Source organism: Selaginella moellendorffii, unplaced genomic scaffold, assembly GCF_000143415.4.
Source record: "Selaginella moellendorffii unplaced genomic scaffold, v1.0 SELMOscaffold_25, whole genome shotgun sequence".
NCBI lineage: Eukaryota > Viridiplantae > Streptophyta > Lycopodiopsida > Selaginellales > Selaginellaceae > Selaginella > Selaginella moellendorffii.
In genome coordinates, this window is record NW_003314286.1 from 1921685 (window position 1) to 1941763 (window position 20079).

General features: G+C 36.3%; 1 protein-coding gene and 1 pseudogene across 1 annotated transcript; one reads left to right on the forward strand and one right to left on the reverse strand.

Annotated features, from left to right (window-relative positions):
- Positions 1 to 1783: 1783 nt before the first annotated feature.
- Positions 1784 to 2999, reverse strand: LOC112347893 (annotated as a pseudogene).
- On the forward strand, positions 2925 to 4341 carry LOC9636929 (tRNA (guanine(9)-N1)-methyltransferase). The gene is made up of 4 exons (XM_002974651.2): positions 2925 to 3016; positions 3085 to 3578; positions 3627 to 3983; positions 4038 to 4341. Exons 1-4 carry the CDS (start codon positions 2998 to 3000, stop codon positions 4143 to 4145), a joined length of 978 nt encoding a protein of 325 aa, XP_002974697.2. The 5' UTR covers positions 2925 to 2997; the 3' UTR covers positions 4146 to 4341.
- Positions 4342 to 20079: the final 15738 nt, after the last annotated feature.

Consider the following 20079-nt stretch of genomic DNA (forward strand, 5'->3'; position numbering starts at 1 on the left):
TTATTCAATAGCTTTAGTTAAATTGTTCAATAGTTTGAATTACATTATTTAATAAATTTAGCTACATTATTATGCACTAAATAGATTCTTTTCAAAAATAATATATTTAATACTACCTTCAGCACTTTGTTATATTATTAATAACTAGAAGATATCACAAAATCTGAAATCCTTAATTAAGGAATAAAATTCAAGATAAAAAATTTAACTAAATTTTATGATAATTAATAAAAGACCAACAATAGTTTTCAAAAAACTGGAAATCTACTTGAAAATTTTATCTAATATAAATTTAAATAAAAATAAATGGAAATAGAAAATGCCTAAAGAGATTGTAATAATAATTTTTATAAAAATGCTTCATATAAATAAGTAAACATGAAATAGTTATAATAGTATATTAATTATTTAAAATAGAATTTCACTTGATATTTAATATTGCCACAACTTACCTAATTAGAAATACACACTCAATATATATATATATGTGTGTGTGTGTGTGTGTGTGTGTGTGTATATGTATGTGAAAATAATTTTAAAAGTATAAATAATTATATATACTTTTTAAAAATAGTTTATATTTCTGATAGATATACCATAAATCAATACTTGATATGTATCTAGATTATTTTTAAATTTAATATCATTAAAGTAGTTTTAATTTTAATCAAATTAATATTGTAAATTTTCATATGGTTACCTTCTCCATATTTTAATACAAGCAACTTTTACATAAAAAATACTTCAGGATTATAATATTTAATAAATTATAATTTATCTATATTATACATTAAACTATCACTTACTTTAACTATATATAATACAGCTAATTGTAGGGCTTTTTCCAATAGGCATTACACCTTTTAACCTAATGCTTCTAACTTCAACAGTCTATTAAATTAACTTTTAAATTTTTGGTTTGTTTAATCAAAACCTGTAGGGGTGGTAGTGAATATGCTTGGATATTCTTGGATATTCTACTATTTAACAGTTGTTTGTCATTAATTATAAACTTTCCTAAACACTTCCTCCTATAAAATTATTTTAATTTTGATTTATAAGTTATAAACATGTTTATAATTATTGAGTAATTGGATTATTCAAAAATGCTAAATAAGAACGACATTGCTGCATGCACTTTTTATTATGATTATATGTTTTATGTCCTTAATCATTAGTTTGAGAAAGATGTGCCCATGCACACAACATTAATGATGGCAATGAGACGAGCAATTATTGTATTCTTATATCGAACAAAAGACATACTTTTCTTACCATGGTAAGCAATAAGTTCAAGCAAAATGACACTTTGAGGTCAATTTTGCAACTTACTCAAAGATTCTTCTAAAAGTAAAAAGCACAACTCAAATCTTATCAAAACTTCATCCAGCAACAGATAATTAGCCGCGGGGCTGGCTGAATTATCTGGCCCCGCGGCTAATCTTCACCATGAGCTCGTAGCAATGTCCTTCAAGATTGCGATGTTTATGGTCCACTTGTAAGATCAGCCTGCACAAGAGAGATAATGTGAGCAAAACCAGATCTTCTCCACAGACTGATGCTCTTACCGGGACGTGCAAGATGCGAGTTCCATTCAATCCTGTGACCATGGTTTTGGCTGAACATCCAATCATCCCCGGATAGAACGGGGAAGGAATCATACAAGCTGGAAAGGTGGGACTTCAAACTGGCAGGGAGTGCTTCCCACCTCAGAATCTCGGAAACTGGAACTTAAAATTAGATTCGACTGAAGCAGTATCGGACGGAAAAAAAGCTCATCATAGAATACAAAGATATTCAAACTTACGACTTAACTCGATCTAAAATCGAAGCTAAACCAGGCAGTGCTTGCGGTGGCGCCTTCTCCTTCTCTTTCTCTTTCGAGAGAACCCGAAAATCAGTGCTGTGTCAGATTTCCAAAACTTCAGGAGCAGTGTTGGCTGGCGCAGCCACTCGACAGTCCTACGTCAACTCGAAACACCTGGTTCCTACAAGCAGAGTTGATCCCGAAAGGAGCTTGGATCGTGTGCCCGACTACCATTCTACTCGCCCCTGTTATCCCCGTGAGCACCTCTTCTTACAGATGCACAGACTCTCATGAGAATGCCCACACAACAGCGTCCTTTCCTCGCAAGTAGCCTGGAGCTTGCTGACCTTTTCGTCCTTGAATACAGTCCCTCGGCATTTATCTAATATGCTGCTCTATGACCCGATCTCTTTGCAGTTCTTGGCTCACCTCATCGTTGGAAGCACCGTCTTTGCTCACGGATTCTACCATCTCACGTAGGGAGTCACCGAGGGAATCCATCCGGGATGTTCTTCCTCACGTTTCTAAACGCGTCGGGTTGACGTCCCAATCCCTGGCAGCGTTCCTTGAGAGCCTGGCCACGCCTATACCACTGAGCCCATGCCGAGAACTCGTCCAGCGGCGTAGCCAAAGTCCCCACCACCTCGTGGTTGCCATTCATGATGTGAAGATCGCCGCCGTGCCGCTGGGCCTCTCTCCAGCAAGTAGAGGACCTTGAGCTCCTGGCCGCCTCGATCCAGCACGTCCCCTACCTGGACCACCACTGTTTTTCCCCCGATCCATCGATCATCCTCGTCCACGACGCCGGCGATGCAAAGCGATTCCCGGGTCTTGGCCAAGTCGCCGTAAATGTCCCCTATTGCGACTGATTCCAGTGCCGCTGTCGCCGCCGTGATTTTTAGCCTCGCCAGCTGCTGGATGGAAAGAATTTGCGCTCGATTGAGCGTGCTTGTTGAGAATTTGCCCTCCAACTACGAAATCTACGAATGAATCAATGAAGACACGGCGAGACCTGGCAAGAATTTCCCTTGTTTCGGAGGGCCAGGAGGAGGTGGACACAGAACCCTAAATTTTGAACAGTGGATAAGCCCTAAACCCCAATGTTATGCTCATCCAGGCTAGGGCTTGTGGGATTGTCATCCATCGCGGCGCGCGTGCCCGGGGCGAGCTGCGCCTTGAGCAGGGTGATCATGGCGAACGCTTCGCCAGGTGCGTGCAGATTGATTCAGTGGCGCATTGCCGGTCGTGGAGATTTTGATTTTGATTTTGGGATCTAGGCCGTCGTCAAGCTGAGGAGCTGATCTGTGACGACGATTCGAGCAAGGAGCATGCTGCCAAGAAGCTCAAGGCCATTGCGCTTCCGGCGATTGACGAAGCAGCGAAGGAAGAAAACGATCAAAACGAAAACCTGGAGAAACAATGCGGAGGAGGAGGAGAAGTTCCAAATGGAAAGCCTCTGTCCAAGAATGCACAGAAGAGGCTCTTGAAGCTAGAGAAGATGGCGCAGAAGAAGAAGGACATGAAGGCCCGGGAGAAGGAGAGGAAGAAGGAGCGTAAGGAGAAAAAATCGCAGGAATGGGCAAATCTCTCCACGGAAGAGAAAGAGGCCGCAATTCAGAGGAGCAAGGAAGCCAGCCGCGTCCGTGCGGAAGAAAACAACAGGAGGAAAGAAAAACTCAACAAGGCGCTCGAGGCTGGCCAGAACCTGGTGATCGATTTCCAGTTTAGCGACCAGATGACCGACCAAGAGATAGCAAACATGAGCCAGCAAGTAAGTTTTTCTTCGTCTAAGCTCGTTTTCATCTTTTCTTTTTTGTAGATCATGTATTGCTATGCTGCGAATGCCCGAGCTCCCGTATCCGTGCGCCTATCGCTCACGTCTCTGGGAAGAATGAAGCAATACCTCGAGAACGTACCAGGCTATCAGAACTGGAAGCTACACAGGGAGGAGACGTCCTACATGGAAGTTTTCGCGACTAGGACACAGGATCTGGTCTATCTCACGGCAGACTCGGAAACAATACTGGAGAGCCTCGACGACTCAAAGATCTACATCATCGGTGGAGTGGTGGATCACAACAGGCTCAAGTGTCTTACTTTGAACAAAGCCAAGGAGCAAGGAATTGCGACTGCTCGGCTGCCTATCCAGGAGAACGTGAAGCTCACAACCTCCACGGTTCGTCTCTCGCGTCCTGTTTCCATTGCTTACAGTGGTGAGATTTCTTTTCAGGTACTCACCGTCAACCAGGTGGTGGAGATCATACTCGAGTACCTGGATAGTAAGGACTGGGTGAAGGCCTTAACATCCATTATACCACAGAGAAAGGTTGCTCAGTAGTATGGTGGTGAGTTTTTGACAACTTGAAAGAAGGAGCTCTACAAAACGCTCTTTGGGAGAGATTCTTTCCGAGAATTTTTGTTCTCTCGACCTGTGAAGAAAAACCTTTCCAATCTAAACTTTGCCTAACGTATCTGCCAAGTCAATGAACATGAAATTTATGTAATGGAACACATGATGGAGATTGTAACATTTATACTTTTTTTTACCAAAGAAGTCTTTTGACAAGTTTTAAACTGCTGAAATGTTAGTATATAAAACTTTGGTATACATATATACTATGTATGCAGATACAGCTACCTTAGTTTGATGGCTAATGTGGATTCTTATATGAAACTATTTCCAATGTATATAATTATGAGTGTTCTTTCATTGGTAAGTAGCTTTTCATGATGGTGTGTTTTTGTTTTGGGCTCCTATAGGTGTTCATGGAGGGCTCAAGTGGGGATGCAATAGATTATTACAAACCAAATACCCAGTATGACTGGAGGATCCCAAAGTACTGTGCAGTTTACTGGGTTGCCAATCAAGCATTTTGGGACATATCATGGCAGATAAGGCAACCAAGCTTTAAGAGTTTCCTGCAAGATATGGCACTATGGTTCTGAATTTTAACACCACCTTCAAGTCTACCATCCAGTTTTTTAGATGAATTTTGGCAAAACTTTTGGTGCCATGTAGATGAGGTTACTTTTGTGGATCATATGTTGAAGTCAAAGCAATAAGGCAATTGATTTGGAGGATGAGTCAAGAATTTTCTAATGTATAAGCTGATTAAATTAAGATTGTTCTATTTTGTTTGTGGTTCTATTGGAGCTTTTGTGAACACACCCTATTATATGTTGAATCCACATGCAACTGTTTGAAATTCTAGTAACCATTGCAATTATAGAGGTCATGCACATAGGTGCAAATATGATTGAGGAGGAGGTTGTGGGTGTGATATGGCCTAAAATGTGACAATTGCCAAATTTGGGGATAAATTATGGCTGAATGTGAGAATTGTTGTCAGGCTATTATATCTTAAGGAGATAATGGAAGTGCTTCCTATCAATGCTTTAGAAATTTAATAGATGTGTCTAAAATTCAAAGGGTTTATCCTTTGATATGCAAAGACATCAAGAGGTGTTTTATTATTTCTCAACAAGTTATAAATAATAGGAGATTTATATAAAACATAAATCCCTAAGTTCCAAAGTGGAGCCAAAAAGGTGCCACATAATGGAAGTCTAACAAGCATAACATGTTTGGATCAAAAGATTCAACTTGGAAAAGTTAAGAGCGGGAGTGGAACTCCAAATAAAATGCTCAAGGAATGAGTACGAAATAATCAATGAATGAGTCTCTAAAAAGGGACATAAGAAGAATTGACACATGACAAGTGTCATGACACCTAAAAGTGTTAGGATTGAGTCCGAAAGAAGTCTGAGATGGAATTTAAAAAGTTCGAGAAGGAGTCTGAAAAAGGAGTCTAAAATGGAATTCTAGAAGGAGTTCGAGATGGAGTTTAAGAAGGAGTTTGAGATGGGGACCGAGAGTGAGACTGAGACCAAGACTGAGACTGAGTCCAAGTCTGAGGGTGAAAGCTCAAAAAGATTATCTCCCAGACCTTGAGAGGTTTGGTAAGTTCAAAAAGGATAGTAAGGGGGGGACTCTAGTGAAACCAATTTAGCTAGGAAAAGCCAGTGTGATCAAGGAAGGCTATGCCCACATAGTGAGTGATAATATAATCACTAAGGAGTCTAAGGCTAGAGAGAACATAGATAGACAAATGAGGTAACTTGGTGAAGTGTTCAAGAATTGGCTTTAGCTCCCTTGAGAGATCAAATGATTAATGCTTCTAATCCAAACTTGTAAAGTAAAGCAAACCTATGGCATTATAAGTTCAAATCTGTAAGCAACTAAATTTTCCATTCTACTTTAGTCACTTAACCACACCTTCAATCACTTTAAGAGGTCTCACTCACAACCTCCATAAGTTTTATTCCGGACTTGGGAACTTGCTAGCCCCAAGAATGGCATCCTTGCCACTCAACCTTTGCACTTGGTCTAAGTGCTCCATGTGTCCAATCCCATGACTGACACCCTAAGGTACCACCGACATATCAACCCGTGACGTTAAGGCCATGCCCCTTCACTTTGGTCACACTAGTGGTCTAACATCACTTGCATGACAATCCCGTCTCTCAAAGACTGAGCCATCCATCCATGAGTGATCATCCCCAATTCACTCCTTAGCATCCTTAGGATGCCTGCAAACATGGGGAATAGCCTTCCCCCATATCCCTTTTCCGGTCCTCACCAAATCCCTTTCTGTCTATGGCTATGTTCGCCAACACTGCCTTTGAATCAAGGCCCATATGCCCGACCACTGAGTCCCACGGTCCTCTGGGACTTCCTCACCTCATGACTGTATCTTTGGTCACTACACCAGAGGACTGCTTTTCTTCCTTTCCAGGGTTTGGGACTTTGGGACAACATTTTGGAACACCGTGGCCTTACGCAATCTTTGTGGGTACTCTCTCCACTTTCCACCTTTGCGTACTCTAGCCATGGGCTTAGAGCGAAGTTCTGTTGAGCTATGCCAAGAATCCAAGTAGGTAGTGCCACCCATGCTTAGACTGGGAGCATTGACCATTAGATCTATCGGGGGAACTAGAGCTGGCTCTTGAACACTTCGCCAAGCTACCCTGCTTGTCAGTTCATATTCACTCGGGTCCATCTCGGACTCCATCTGGACTCCATCTTAGTTCCATCTCGGGTCCATTTTGGATTCCATCTCGGATTCCATCTCAGGTCCATCTAGACTCCATCTCGGACTCCATCTTGGGTCCATCTCAGGTCCCTTTTCTAGAGACTCACTTATTGCTCGCTTTGTGCTTGTTCCTTGAGCCCTTTGTTGGGAGTTGCACTCCCGCTCTCAACCTTTCAAGTCGGAGCTTTTAGTCCAAACGTGTTACGCTTGTTTGGCTTTCGCTTTGGCCACTACCACGTAACACCCTTTCAACTCCACTTTGGGGCTTAGGGATTTGTGTCTCACAAAATCCCTTCTTGGACATTCCAATTAGTCAAACGTGATTTATATTTGCTTTCACAAGAAAAATTTATAAGTAAAAGATGTGAAAAATAGATTGTAAACTATAAAAATGTAAAGAAAAAAAGCATAAATCACTGGGAGAGGTCAATTTGCATAAGAACCAACTACCCTACCTCTCTAAAATTCAGCAAACAAAAAATCTTAAGACTAAAAAAGCCTCAAGAAAAAAGAAAAACATAACAAGAATATGGGAGAGGTTGGTTTGCACAAGAATTGACATTTTTCACCCTCCCATTTTCACAAGAAATGCGCTATGAAATCCTTAAAATCAAGAAAAAACTTTGAAGATGTTAATTTACACAAAAACTAACATTTTTATCTCTCCTTGTTTTCTAAAATATAGAGATTTCACCCCCTGAAATAAGAAAAAAAAACAAGAAAGCTCACCTATAGGAAAAAAGAAGGTGGAGAGACGTTAGTTCACACATGAATCGATCTTTCCCACCCCTTTAATAAGGAAAAAAATTGAAATAACAGGGCGGAAATAGGCAAAAAACTAAATGAAAAACTAAATAGAATGCCAAGAGATGTTGGTTCACATGAGAATTGACATCTCCATCCCTAAAGAGAAAACAAAAGTCAAGGAAAAAAAACCTCTAATAAAAGAAAGAATGTGAGAAGACGTCGATTCATGTGTGCAAACTAACCTTCTCAAGGAAGTATACCTTAATTGAGGAGCATCTTGAAGTGCCCCTTCCTTGCTCAAACACACTTTTCTTTCGCTCTTCCTTATTTAAACCTTAGCCATAAAACCCTAAAAATCAAAAGTCATGATCAATAGTCATGATCAATAGACACAATCATTCAGTGCTTTAAATATTAAGATATGTGTAATTGATTGTGAGACGTTTAAAAAATCACACATGAACCAACCTCTCCAAGCTTGACTCTCTCTCACTTCTCACAAAAGAATGAAACTCTTTTGAAAGGAAGAGAGTATAGAGATGAGTGGGAGAATAAGTAATTAATGCTATGATGCCTCTCGCTCATAACCCCATTCATTTTAATAGTATTATTCCTCTCACAATCAATTATACAATTATTATAGATAGCTTTTTAAGATTCTCATGTATCTCTAGATTCTAAACGGTTATATATTTTGTTAAAATAATTAACTTGTTCTTTGCAAGGACACAGTTAATTAAAGCTCACAATACAAAAGAATATCTTTGTTCTTTCTTGTCAATTTCTCCCCAAAATATTTTTAAGTGCTCAAGGAAGGAGAAGATATAAGAGAATTCTATTTAAAATTTGATTGAGAGCCTTTAATTGTTTTCTCTAAGAGAGCTTCCTTTGCAGAAGATTCAAGCTGAAGCCGAGATCAATTAGTTTAGAGAATGTATGTCACAATAAGGGTAATCAGATAAAAAAATTCACTCTTCTCAATGAAGTGTTGGCTTGCATGGTGGGAAGTTTGAATATTTCAATGAGGCTATTATATTTTCTATATAAGCTTTCTCTAATTTCTTTTTTGTCACATTCAAATATTACATTTTTCCTAGGATTAATCACTTGATGACATTGCACTTACACCAACAATTAATCTCTTTGAGAGCAAACAATGGAGTTGGAGAGTTTCCGAAGTAGGGAAAGGAAAAATGTCCTTTTATGAAGCTATGCTTTATGACTTCACTACATCTTTTGAGTGGTTATTTAAAGCTTTGGCTGCATAAGAAGTAAAGTTTGCTAGTATAGGTCCAAACTTAGATAGGCTTTGAGAGTGGGTTGGTAGAAGGACAACATTAATAGCAGGATCAATGTCTAAAATAATGGAGGAAGTTGTTGTTGAAGCTTCTATGGAATCAAGTTATGAACCAATTAGGGACATGAGGACAGTTTGTATAAAGTGTCAACAAACATTTTATAGGCCCAATATCACTCCTTTTAACTCTCACTATCCAGAGTTTGACTACCATTTTATTCCACAACACTAAAGAAAAACTAAGGAATATGGAGTGGAGGAGATGCTAATTGTTACACAAGTAAATCTAATGCCATAGGTTAAGAAGGTTATTGCTCGTAAGTTAGTTTCTCATATCAATTGGGTAATTCGAAAAGTTAGCATCAAGAGTAATATGCATTGTTCTGGAATGATTGGGAGTCAAGGTCAATGTCTCGCATTTGTATGCTCAGGTTCAAGTTTTTCAGTAGTGCCATGTTTTTGGGGCTATCGAGATCTAAAGGTAAAGGGCCGCTAGTCAAGTTGGATTTACTGTTGTGGGACTAATGTTACTTATATAAACTGGATCTATAGCTCAATTATTTTGAAGTTAGATTCTATGCTAAAGAAGTGGTCAGTTGAGTGAAACTACAATCTTTTGAAAGAAGAGATTGAAAGTCTAGAGAGAGCAAGTTTCAGACTAAAGATTTCCTTAAATGTTGCTTTTGATACTGCTATACCACTAATGTCAACATTAAACTGGTATATATGATCAACTAGAAATGGGAAGGTTGTACAATATAGGTTTTCAATTTCAAAAGGTGTGTAAGAGAAGATCAAGCTAGCAAACGAGTTGAAGGGCATAATCACAAGGATAAACTACATTAATATTATGGCTAAGGAGTTTGTTGTTGCGACTGAGTCATCAAAAGGTACAAGCTACACTATCAAAATTTGTGAAAATCCATTTGATACCTATCTAGATTTTACACCAAGGGAGAACACGGGAAAAGTATATTAACTTGCAAGCATATCTATTAAATTTTTATGTAGGAACTAAACCAAGATCCTAAGATCAACCATCATATCCACCAAACAAGCCTTACAGTTGTAGAGCTTTAGAAGTTTTTTTAGATTGCTTTTAGTGTTCAGATCATATTTATATTTGTATTTTATTGGTCAAATTTACTTGGAAATATAGATTAAATCAAAATTTGAAAGATGAAAAAGTATTAATTCAAGATGAACTAATGTTTTTCTTGTGTTTAAGAAGTCATGAGCTTATGAGCTCAAAACCTACTCAAGCTCCTTGGTGGGGACCGAAGAAGGGATATTTGGGAAAGGTGTTCCCCATGACTCTAGGCATTTTAAAGACATTAAAATGTGGTTATAGGATGACCACTCATGGTCGGATGGCCCAGTCTTTAAAAGACGGGATTATAGTATATGTGGTTTTGGACTACTAATGAGACAAAGGTGAATGAACATGATTTTAGCATAACAAGTTGATATATTAGTGGTACTTTTGGGTGTCTATAGTGGGATTGGGCATGTACCACTTAGACCAAATGTAAAGGTAAAATGGCATTATATTGCATTTTATTTCTCTCCCCTTAAGCCAATTAAAAACGGGGTAATTTTTTTTATGAAAGAGCCTTTAATAGCTATTTTATCCTCTAATATTTACAGTGATATTATATCCAAATTTCGTCCCATGATCACATGCACTACACCCACCCCACTTTAGAGATATCATCTTCATTGATTATTGATTAACAACCCCTATTGAGCCAAGAGGAACCAGCATCTCTATTTCCATATTAAATCTACCATTGTATAAACATTTCAACTAATTGTGAGCCAACTAATCATTCACTCATACCATAGTCCCACAATGAGAGCTAACTAATCATTCACTCATACCATAGTCCCACAATGAGAGCCAACTAGTCATCCATCTGTACCATAGTCCCACAATAAATACATTTGTCTATGGATATTCCACAAGAAGAAGGATATATGCATGGATGCCCAATATGTATAATTTCAAATTTAGGGGTAGGAATATACTTTATTCAAGGGTATATTATATTTTAAGTAGCCACTACTCAATGGGAATCAAACTCATGCCATTTACTTCGATACCATATATAACACACCTATCTATCTTCCCTTAAACCAACTAAAAAAAGGGCAATTGCTTGATGAGAGAGCCCTTAGTGGTTATTTTATCCTCTAAAGATTCAAAGATCTATAATGATAGTATATTTAAATCTCATCCCATGATCATATACGCTACATGCATAAAATCCATTCATAACGCTAATAAGTCCCCAAGTCAAAAATAAAATTTATGGAGGTTGTGAGTGAAACTCTTTCAAGTGATCAAAGATGGGGTTAAGTGACTAAAGTAGAATGAAAAAGTTAGTTGTTTACATCTAGATAATTCTCTAAAAGTATTCCCTAATACCACTAAGTTTTTACTTTATCTATATAAAGTTATTACAAACTAATTGAACTAATCCATCCCAAAAATCATATTAAATCCATAATGTCCAAAATGGTAAAATCTATATCAACTTTCCACATCCTTACTCCAATTCATGCTTATCAAATATAGTGCACCATATCTTTTTCGCCTTATACCAATTGAAAAATGGGGAATTATTTGCTAAAAGAGCCCTTAATGATTATTTTATCCCCATTTATCTCTTAAAGTTTCCAGTTACAAAATTTTTAAATTTTCCAAAGGAGGTCGATATTGTTGGACCTTTTATCAGTCCCTCTTTTTCAAATGTTAGTAAACTTGACTTAGCATCTATATTTGGTTAGATGAGCATAAGGAAAGAATTCCTAAGTGTCTATTTAACCAAGCATATTTAGCTTGGTGTATTAATTCATTTTTACTTTATCTTGCATTGGCTTGAGAAGAACTTTTGTAATATTAAGCATGATCCCTCAATACTTGCTAAATGATAGTTTACTATGTCCACCAAGACACTCTCGCTATCATACTCTATATACTCTATATAGAAAATATCTAGATTTGTAAGTTAGGTATGTGTAAGGAATGTAGAGATTGTTTTGAATACAATAGTATTATTTCTAAGTCTAGATTTGCAATTTAACACCATTTCCAAGGTTAAACTCCATACCATACTAGTAATCCTAGCATAAGGATACTAAACATTTTCCTAGCATAAGGATACTAAACATTCTCCTATGTCATTCTATGCTCCACTTCTTTTACTCAACTAATTTGGCTTTGTCTCTTCATTTAGTGGCCTAATGCCCTAAATTTGAGTTCCTGCCCTTCAAGGGTTTAAATTTCGCTCCATAGTACCTAATAGTATAAATTATAGGGTCAAATGCAAGAATCATGTGTGCTATAGGGATGAACCACTACTTTAGCACCCTCAACCAACTCAATTTTATATTTTATTAGTTAGATTGGGGTAATCTTGCTAGTAATTTCTTTAGTATTTTGAAATTGATTTAATACTTATTGAATCACTAAAAACACTGCTTTTATTGCTATCTTTTTGTTGTTTCTTATCAAGGGTAAATACAAAACTATTGCCTTGATTCCTTTAGTGAGTTGTCTTCTCATGAACACTAAGTTCAAAAAGAAGTCTTTAAACTTATTTTGCCTTATTTTTAAATCCTAAGCTTCCACCCTAGATCATTCTCCAAGGGATACCATTAGGTTTTTATCTTGTCCATACAAACTTATCATATCCCAAAAATTATATCAAATCCCATAATGTCCAAAATGGTAAAATTCATATTAGTTTTTCCATATCCTTATTTTTATTCATGTTTGTCACTCTATCTTGTCCCCCTTAAGCCAACTGAAAAAAAGAGCCCTTAATAGCTATTTTATCGTTAGTTATCCTTCAAAGTTTCTAGTGACAAAGTTTCTAAAGTCCTCCTACCCCCTTTGTCCTCATTGATATTGATTATCAAGTAATAATTGTTATTGAGCTAACAAGAATTAACACTTCCATTTTCATACTAAATCTACCAATCCTTTTATCGTATATACTAAATATTCTGTATAAGGTAATTAGTCATTCACCTGTACTATAATGGTGGATCCTTTCATCCATGGATGTTCTACAAAAAAAAAAAATGTATTCATTAATATCTAATACATATGATTTTAATTTGATGGGTAGAAATATACCTTACTTAAAAGTATAATATATTTTAAGTAGTCATTGATCAATAAAAATTGAATCTATGCCATTTGCTCTAATACCCTATGTAATACACGTTATCTCTCTCCCCTTAAACTTATTAGAAAAGGGGCAATTGTTTGATGAGAGAGTTTTTAATGACTATTATATTCCAAGGATCTATACTTATAAAATATCCAAATTTATTTCATGATCACATGTGCTATATTGTATTTCATCAGTGTTTTGGCTACCTTGAATAAACTCTATAGTCCTTAATTTTATTAACCGTTGCACTATTAGTCTGGTTTGCTAGACTATGTATGCAAATATGTGGGGGAGTCAAGATAAAAGGGACAAACTCATTAATAAGAAGACCAAGTCTACTAATAGTATGGGGAATAATGTATATTATAATTGCAACAAAGGTAGAGACTTCTTGAGAGGATATTTCTACCCAAAGAAGAGTAGGATCAATATGGCTATTAAATTGGGTGAAGTTTAAATTAAAGTATATGATCTAACCTTTAGCTCAAAATTACTCATTACATAAGCAACTTTGGTAAAGAGTCATTCACAATATCTATTAGCTGTAAACTCCTAGATTTGGACTTCTCAAAAGGTCATCTAATCTAATAAATTCAAACCCAAGGATGCTTAATCCCAAGTATCTCAAGACCCTTAACCAATTGGAAAAGGGGGTGCACTTTTATTCATGGGCCTTTTTCTTTTATATTTGAACCTTTATGGATTGTCTCTCGAGTCATTCCCTTTGATTGTTTACACTAGCCCTTCAAAAGAAGCTTAAAGGTAACTCTATTAAGATCTTTATAGATATGGGTGCTTTAAATAATTTTATAGTTACTTTTTGACCACCAAATTTGCCTTTCCAAAACCTCATTTTTAGAGAAACTCCTCTTGAATTTCCTCTTTTTATATGTCCCTCTTGGTTTGGAATCTTTGCTAAATATAGATCTAGACATAGTCAAGTTTCCTTTTCGTAAGTTGTCATTAAAATACATATTCATAGCCACATCTAATACTTCCTTATAATTTGTCAAATTTTAGCACAGCACCTCACCCTAAGCCTAAATCTGAAATCTTGAAATAAAAGTATGGAATATATTTATATCGTTCATATCTATGATATGGATCCTTTTGGCCATTAATACATTCACATACTCTTAAATGGTTCATATTTGCCTTAGCCTACTCACTTCATCTTTTAAATGTAGAGTAGTATTTAGGGGTATAAGTTGCTCTAATGGTCACCTTTATTACCTCCCAAATAACCACTAGCCATTTGTTTACATTTGTCATTCTCCGCCAAAACTTAACATTATCCACTAAATATGGTTTTGTGTATAAGCCTTTTTTTAGATTTAGTAACCATAACACTCAAAAATAATCCTTCGTATCACCAAGGGGTAAGTATTTCCTATTGGGAAAGATAAAGCCAATTTATTCTATTAGGAAGTATAAAGAAAATATTTATTATTGGGAAGACATTTTTCCCATTGGGACTTTTTTCATCAAAAACATTCATCTCCCATCGGGAAAATCATTCATTGGGAAAATGTATATCTATCAAGGTATTCACATGATCTCATCAAGAGATCATTGTATCAATTAGGTATTTGTATGGGGGATGGCTATAGTTATGCATAATAAATATTGATTATTTTCCCCTAATGATCGGCTATTCATTGTTAATGTTACATGTGAGTTGGCATAGATATTGATATGTTAGCCATAAACTCAAAAGCTTCCACCCACAATGAATTATAAATAAATGATTTGGATCTATAGACTTATCCTAATACAAATGCTTTTCTTAAAATTTGGAGATATGTTTGCATCACTTCACACTAAGCTCTCCTTCATAGCTTCTACACATGTAATAGATACCTCTTATTAGAGAATAGATGAAAAGGAAACAACAAAAAACATAAAACTATGGACATGACCAAAAAAATAAATAAATAACCCAAAGTTCTAAGTGTTGTATAGTGAGATCATTGGCCACCTTTTAGTTCTTAACCATTTTCTAGAGCATGTGGTAATCATGAGATAACATCTTGAAAGTTACTATTTAACATGCACATTTCTATATTATTTAAGTATTTGCCTTTGGCCTTCATGGTGATGGCATGTTTTACAGCTAAGGAGACAACCTTGTGAAAGGTAAGTATAGGTAAGTATATGGATGCTTAAAGGGAAATCAAATCATAACAGGTAGCATAAGTACCTCTCTGGAGCATGTAAGTTCAAAAGTGATGCATCAAACAGCTTGATGGAACATTTAGAACCTTAATCACAGTAGCAACACTATAAGAACCTCTTTTATAATAAGAATCTTGAATTCATAACTAATGTGTAAAATTCTTCTACTAATGTCTATTATAGCTTGGGCCTCAACTAGGCTCTATAAACACTAGTTGAGGCTTAAGCCTGGGAACAGACATTAGGTCAATTAAGCTCTTTGGTTATTTACATTATAGCTCTCATAATTATTCTCACTTGCATTTCCCTTGTAAACAAGGGTTGATTAAGCTCTTTGGTTGCTTACATTAGAGCCCTCATAGCTGCCACTCTATGATGTTGTAATTGTTTTACATGGAGCAACAAGAAGTTGTTATGAGAAAAATCCTATCCATATAAAATGGAATCAAAGATCACTATTATTAAGAGTGTAGATTTCAAAATGATTAAGTCAATGATCTCTCAATTTACCCTATGGAGCCTTTGACGTATGCTAATCATGTGAGCCATTTGATTCTAGAGCTTATTATTCAATATTAAAGATAATATAGAGAAGGAAAAATTATCAACACTACTAAATCCTAACACAAATTCCCAGTTTGGAATTTCAATCGCCCAATGGCCAACACCAGCCTACCCCCACTATAGCTAGCCCCCATTGTTATTGCTAGCATGGTGAACCAAAGTGTAACAATTATTGCACACTATACTTATCACATTTCAATCTTCCTTCACTGACTAATTTGTCGCGAATGTGATTTCGGGTATCGAAAGTTACCTGTCGGCCAGTCCTATCACGATGGTAGGAGGTCGGGCATTGGGGGAGGGGGGCTGTGGGGGGTTTCAAATGTATAGTAGGGATAGTGGGTAGGTCGGGCATTGTTGACCAACCTGAGGCATAGTCTAATTCCCACTTGCGTGCCTGTCCTTGTTCTGCGTCCGACTTGGGTCTAAGCCCAAGTTCCACACCATGCTAGCCGGTGGAGTACCCATATCCTTGCATTAGGCCACTGGTATGCTGAAATAGTGCCAAACTCTGTTTGGCTCCATTTTGCGTGCTAGTCCTAGCATTGGGATGCTAGGTACTCTAGGACTATTCCAAGTTGCTCCGGGCTCTTGCCCTTTCACTCCTTAGGCTGTACACTTAGGAGTTGCTCCGTGGTTCGGTTTCATCACTCCTTGGCTCCATGCTTGGGAGTTTGGCACCGTTCCTTTGTTTAGTGGCCCAAGGCCCTGAAACTCAGGTTCCACACCACTGTCCTTTGGACACATGGCATGTGACATGTGGCATATGACATGTGGCACATGGAGGGTTTAGGTTCCGCTTCATAGTGTTATCCTATGGTAAATCACTATAGGATAAAGGGTAAAAACCACGTGCGCTACATAATTGTATTTGCAATCCATTGACATCTACTCATGTTTTGTATAAAGGCTTTGAGAATGTATCAATGGCAATGGACTTGGTGGCCAAAAACAACCCAGACCTTTAGTGAGCATGTCTGAGACTTTTCTTTAGTGTGTCCTATTAAAACATGCCATGCCATACTGGCAATAATGACAACCTTGTTGGGGTCACCTAGGATAATTTTGAGTGCTTGTTCTAAGATAGAGGCATTGTGGATATCCTCATTACTACATCTAGTAGTGCAGACAAAAGTGGTGTTAGAGGAGACTGTGTCTTAGTTCCAAAAAAGAAAGTAAGTTTAATATTATATATAGTGAGCTTTATCATTGAATGTATGCATTAGCAAGCATCTCTAATGGAATAGGAATGTAATTTAGAATCTCAAAGACTTATTCTAGAGTACAAACATTGTACACTAGTTGAAAATGCTATGCTTTAGCTCTATATTGCTTTATAACACAAAGAATATTATAAAACTCAAGGGCGATGGTAAAAACTTGTTTTTTGCTTGCAATTAAGACTAGAGTATAACATGAACCTCCTATGCAGATTGCACCAAAATGCGAGTTCACATGCTTTCCAATTTTGGTTTTGACCACACTTGAGGACACCTAGACTGAGTGTTATATATGGGAGTGAGCTTGTTGATGGCTTTTTTAGGAAGGAAGAGACTATTGATGCAATTAGCCCACTGCAAAATCCCATATATGAAGCTCTTTATTAAATTCCAACAAATGTAAGTTGGTCCATTAGAGTTTTAATTACCCCTTAACTTTGGCCACATGATAGTTGATAGCAATGTTTGTTGTTGGAGAAGATGGCACATACTGGCACCTGAGGATTTCAAATATAGTTGCAGGAGAGTGACAAGAACTTGGTATGATTCTTTTCTTCTAAGAGTGTAATATTCATGTTTTTCATTTTTTGGATGCTTTCTGTATGCAAGAAATGTATATTGGGTGACTTCTTTTCTAGGCTTTTGTTTAGGTTTCTTGGACATGCATAATAGCCTCATTAGCAATAGAAGTTGGGGGGCAAGAAAGATAATTGAAAATTGTGTTAAGATAGACTATTTGAGATGGACATGAAGTCCACCCTATTTGCTATATGGAATGTTATAAACATGCCCTGAGGGGTGGCAAGTTGAGGCTTGAAGCCATTTTGGAAGACCCTACTATTGCCCATCTCAACCCACTACTAGAGCTATAGTTAAAGGTCAACATTTACATTGATACTAGGAAGATTATATGGCAAAAGTAGTCTAGCAAATATTGCTCAAAGATCCGAAGTAGGTGCTAAACATGTTATAAATAGATGTTGTTCACTCTATGACAATGGAGGCACAATCAAAACCTTAGTAGAGGATGATCCTACTTTATGCACTAACTAGCATTGGCATAGTTACACTTCTCTAGGTTTTCCAGGTACACACAATCATCCAGCCAAGGCAATTCACTAAATGCCTATAGTGTAGCAATAATATGAGTGAGAACTTATATACTTAGATCTTTGAAATTATCATGGGTATAGAATATGAAACTTGCTTTTTATGTAGAAATGAGTAGAAATGGTTGTCCAAATTGCACTATTTTATATATGACTCCTTGAATTCAAGTTTGATATAAATTCAGTGCAATACTTTGAACAATAAACTTGGCCATGACTAACATCCAGACATGCTTGGGGGAAATTTCGTTTTTGTCAAGCTACCCCAACAAAGAGGACTTGCTCTATCAATTGATTTTGAATCCAATATCATATAGAAATGTTTTTAAATTATGTAGAATTTCTAAATTATTTAAATTTCAAAGTTCAAGAATTACTTAAAGTTTTTAACTTTCTTGCTATTTAGTAAAGAAAGATACATTTGTTAAACCTTTCAATAAATATTCTAGAATGAGATTATTGACAATGTGGTTCATTTAAATATTCTTCAATAGTCACATCTTCATCCTTGATATCTTCTCCCTTTTGGTGTTGAAAGCTATTATAGATTGCTGTTAAATATATTTAACCCAGTTTGTTAATTCTCTTTTACTTTGTCTTGTATTGGCTTAAGAAAATACCTATACAATATTGAGCTTGGTCCCTCAATATTTACTAAGTGATAGTTTATTGTGTTCACCAAGACATCTTTGCTATCATGCCCCATATATTAATTTCATTTTTGTCTCAATAGTTATTTATAGAAAATGTCTAGATTTGCTAGTTAGGCATATTTACAGAATGTATAAATTGTTTTAAATACAATGGTGTTACTTTCACATCCAAATTTACAACCTAGCACCATTCCATATTTAATAAGTTTTTGTGATTGTCCTAGAGACTAACTCTTAGGATTGGGATGAAATTCCAAAACATGTGTTTCTCTAAAGGGCTTGTGAGGCTTTCAAATGTATAATAAGGTAGTGGGTAAGTTGGGCATGGCTAACTAATTGAAAGTATAGTTTAGTTTGCCACTTGTGTGGATATCCTTATTTTGCATCTAACATGGGTCTAAACTTAATTGCCATACTATGTTAATTAATGGAGTATCTATATCCTTGCATTAGGCCACTAGTATGTTAAAATTGCAATAACGTTTATTTTTGTTAACTTTGGGATGCTAGATGCTCTAAGATTATTCTTATATCACTCTACACTCCTGTCTCTTCAATCTTTGAGTTGTACGTTTGGGAGCCATTTCATGCTTTAGTTTCTTCACTCCTTAAATGTATGCTTAGAAGTTTAGCCTTATCCTTTTGTTCAGTGGCCCAATGCCTTAAACTCAGGTTTCACTCATGGGTCCAAGAGTTTAGGTTCCACTCTATGGTTATCCTATGATAAATTACCATACGGTAAAAAGTGAAAATTATGTGTGCTATAACATAACAAGATAAATATGAATAACTAATAGTATATAAAATTCCATTCTTACACTTATCTAATCTATATACACTTCAAATGTTTAATTAACTCCACTAACACAAAAGGGGCCATAGTACCAATCTCCTACTGTCATACTTGTAAGGAGAGAATGTCTAAAAGGATTAGTTAATAAGTATCTTTCAATACTCAAAGTCACATTTGCAACAAATAAAAAATATATTTATATCAATATATATTTTATTAACTAAATAGTTCATTGTTTTAATTTTAACTAGATTTGCTAGCTCATCACATTTTTGTTTCCATATGTATATTTAAAAAAAAGTGATAAATTTACAAAACTACCACTATTGCACTCAACAAATATTATATCTATTTAACTAAATTAATTTTTATACTTGATAATATGAGGAAGGCTCTTTCATGTAGTCATTATTATTAATTTTACAAAAGTCAGATAA

Excerpts from the sequence above, each read along its gene's own strand:
- LOC9636929 (XM_002974651.2), top strand. Across the intron at positions 3,579-3,626 it reads TAGCAAACATGAGCCAGCAA|ATCATGTATTGCTATGCTGC; the intron begins GTAAGTTTTTCT and ends TCTTTTTTGTAG. Across the intron at positions 3,984-4,037 it reads TGAAGCTCACAACCTCCACG|GTACTCACCGTCAACCAGGT; the intron begins GTTCGTCTCTCG and ends ATTTCTTTTCAG.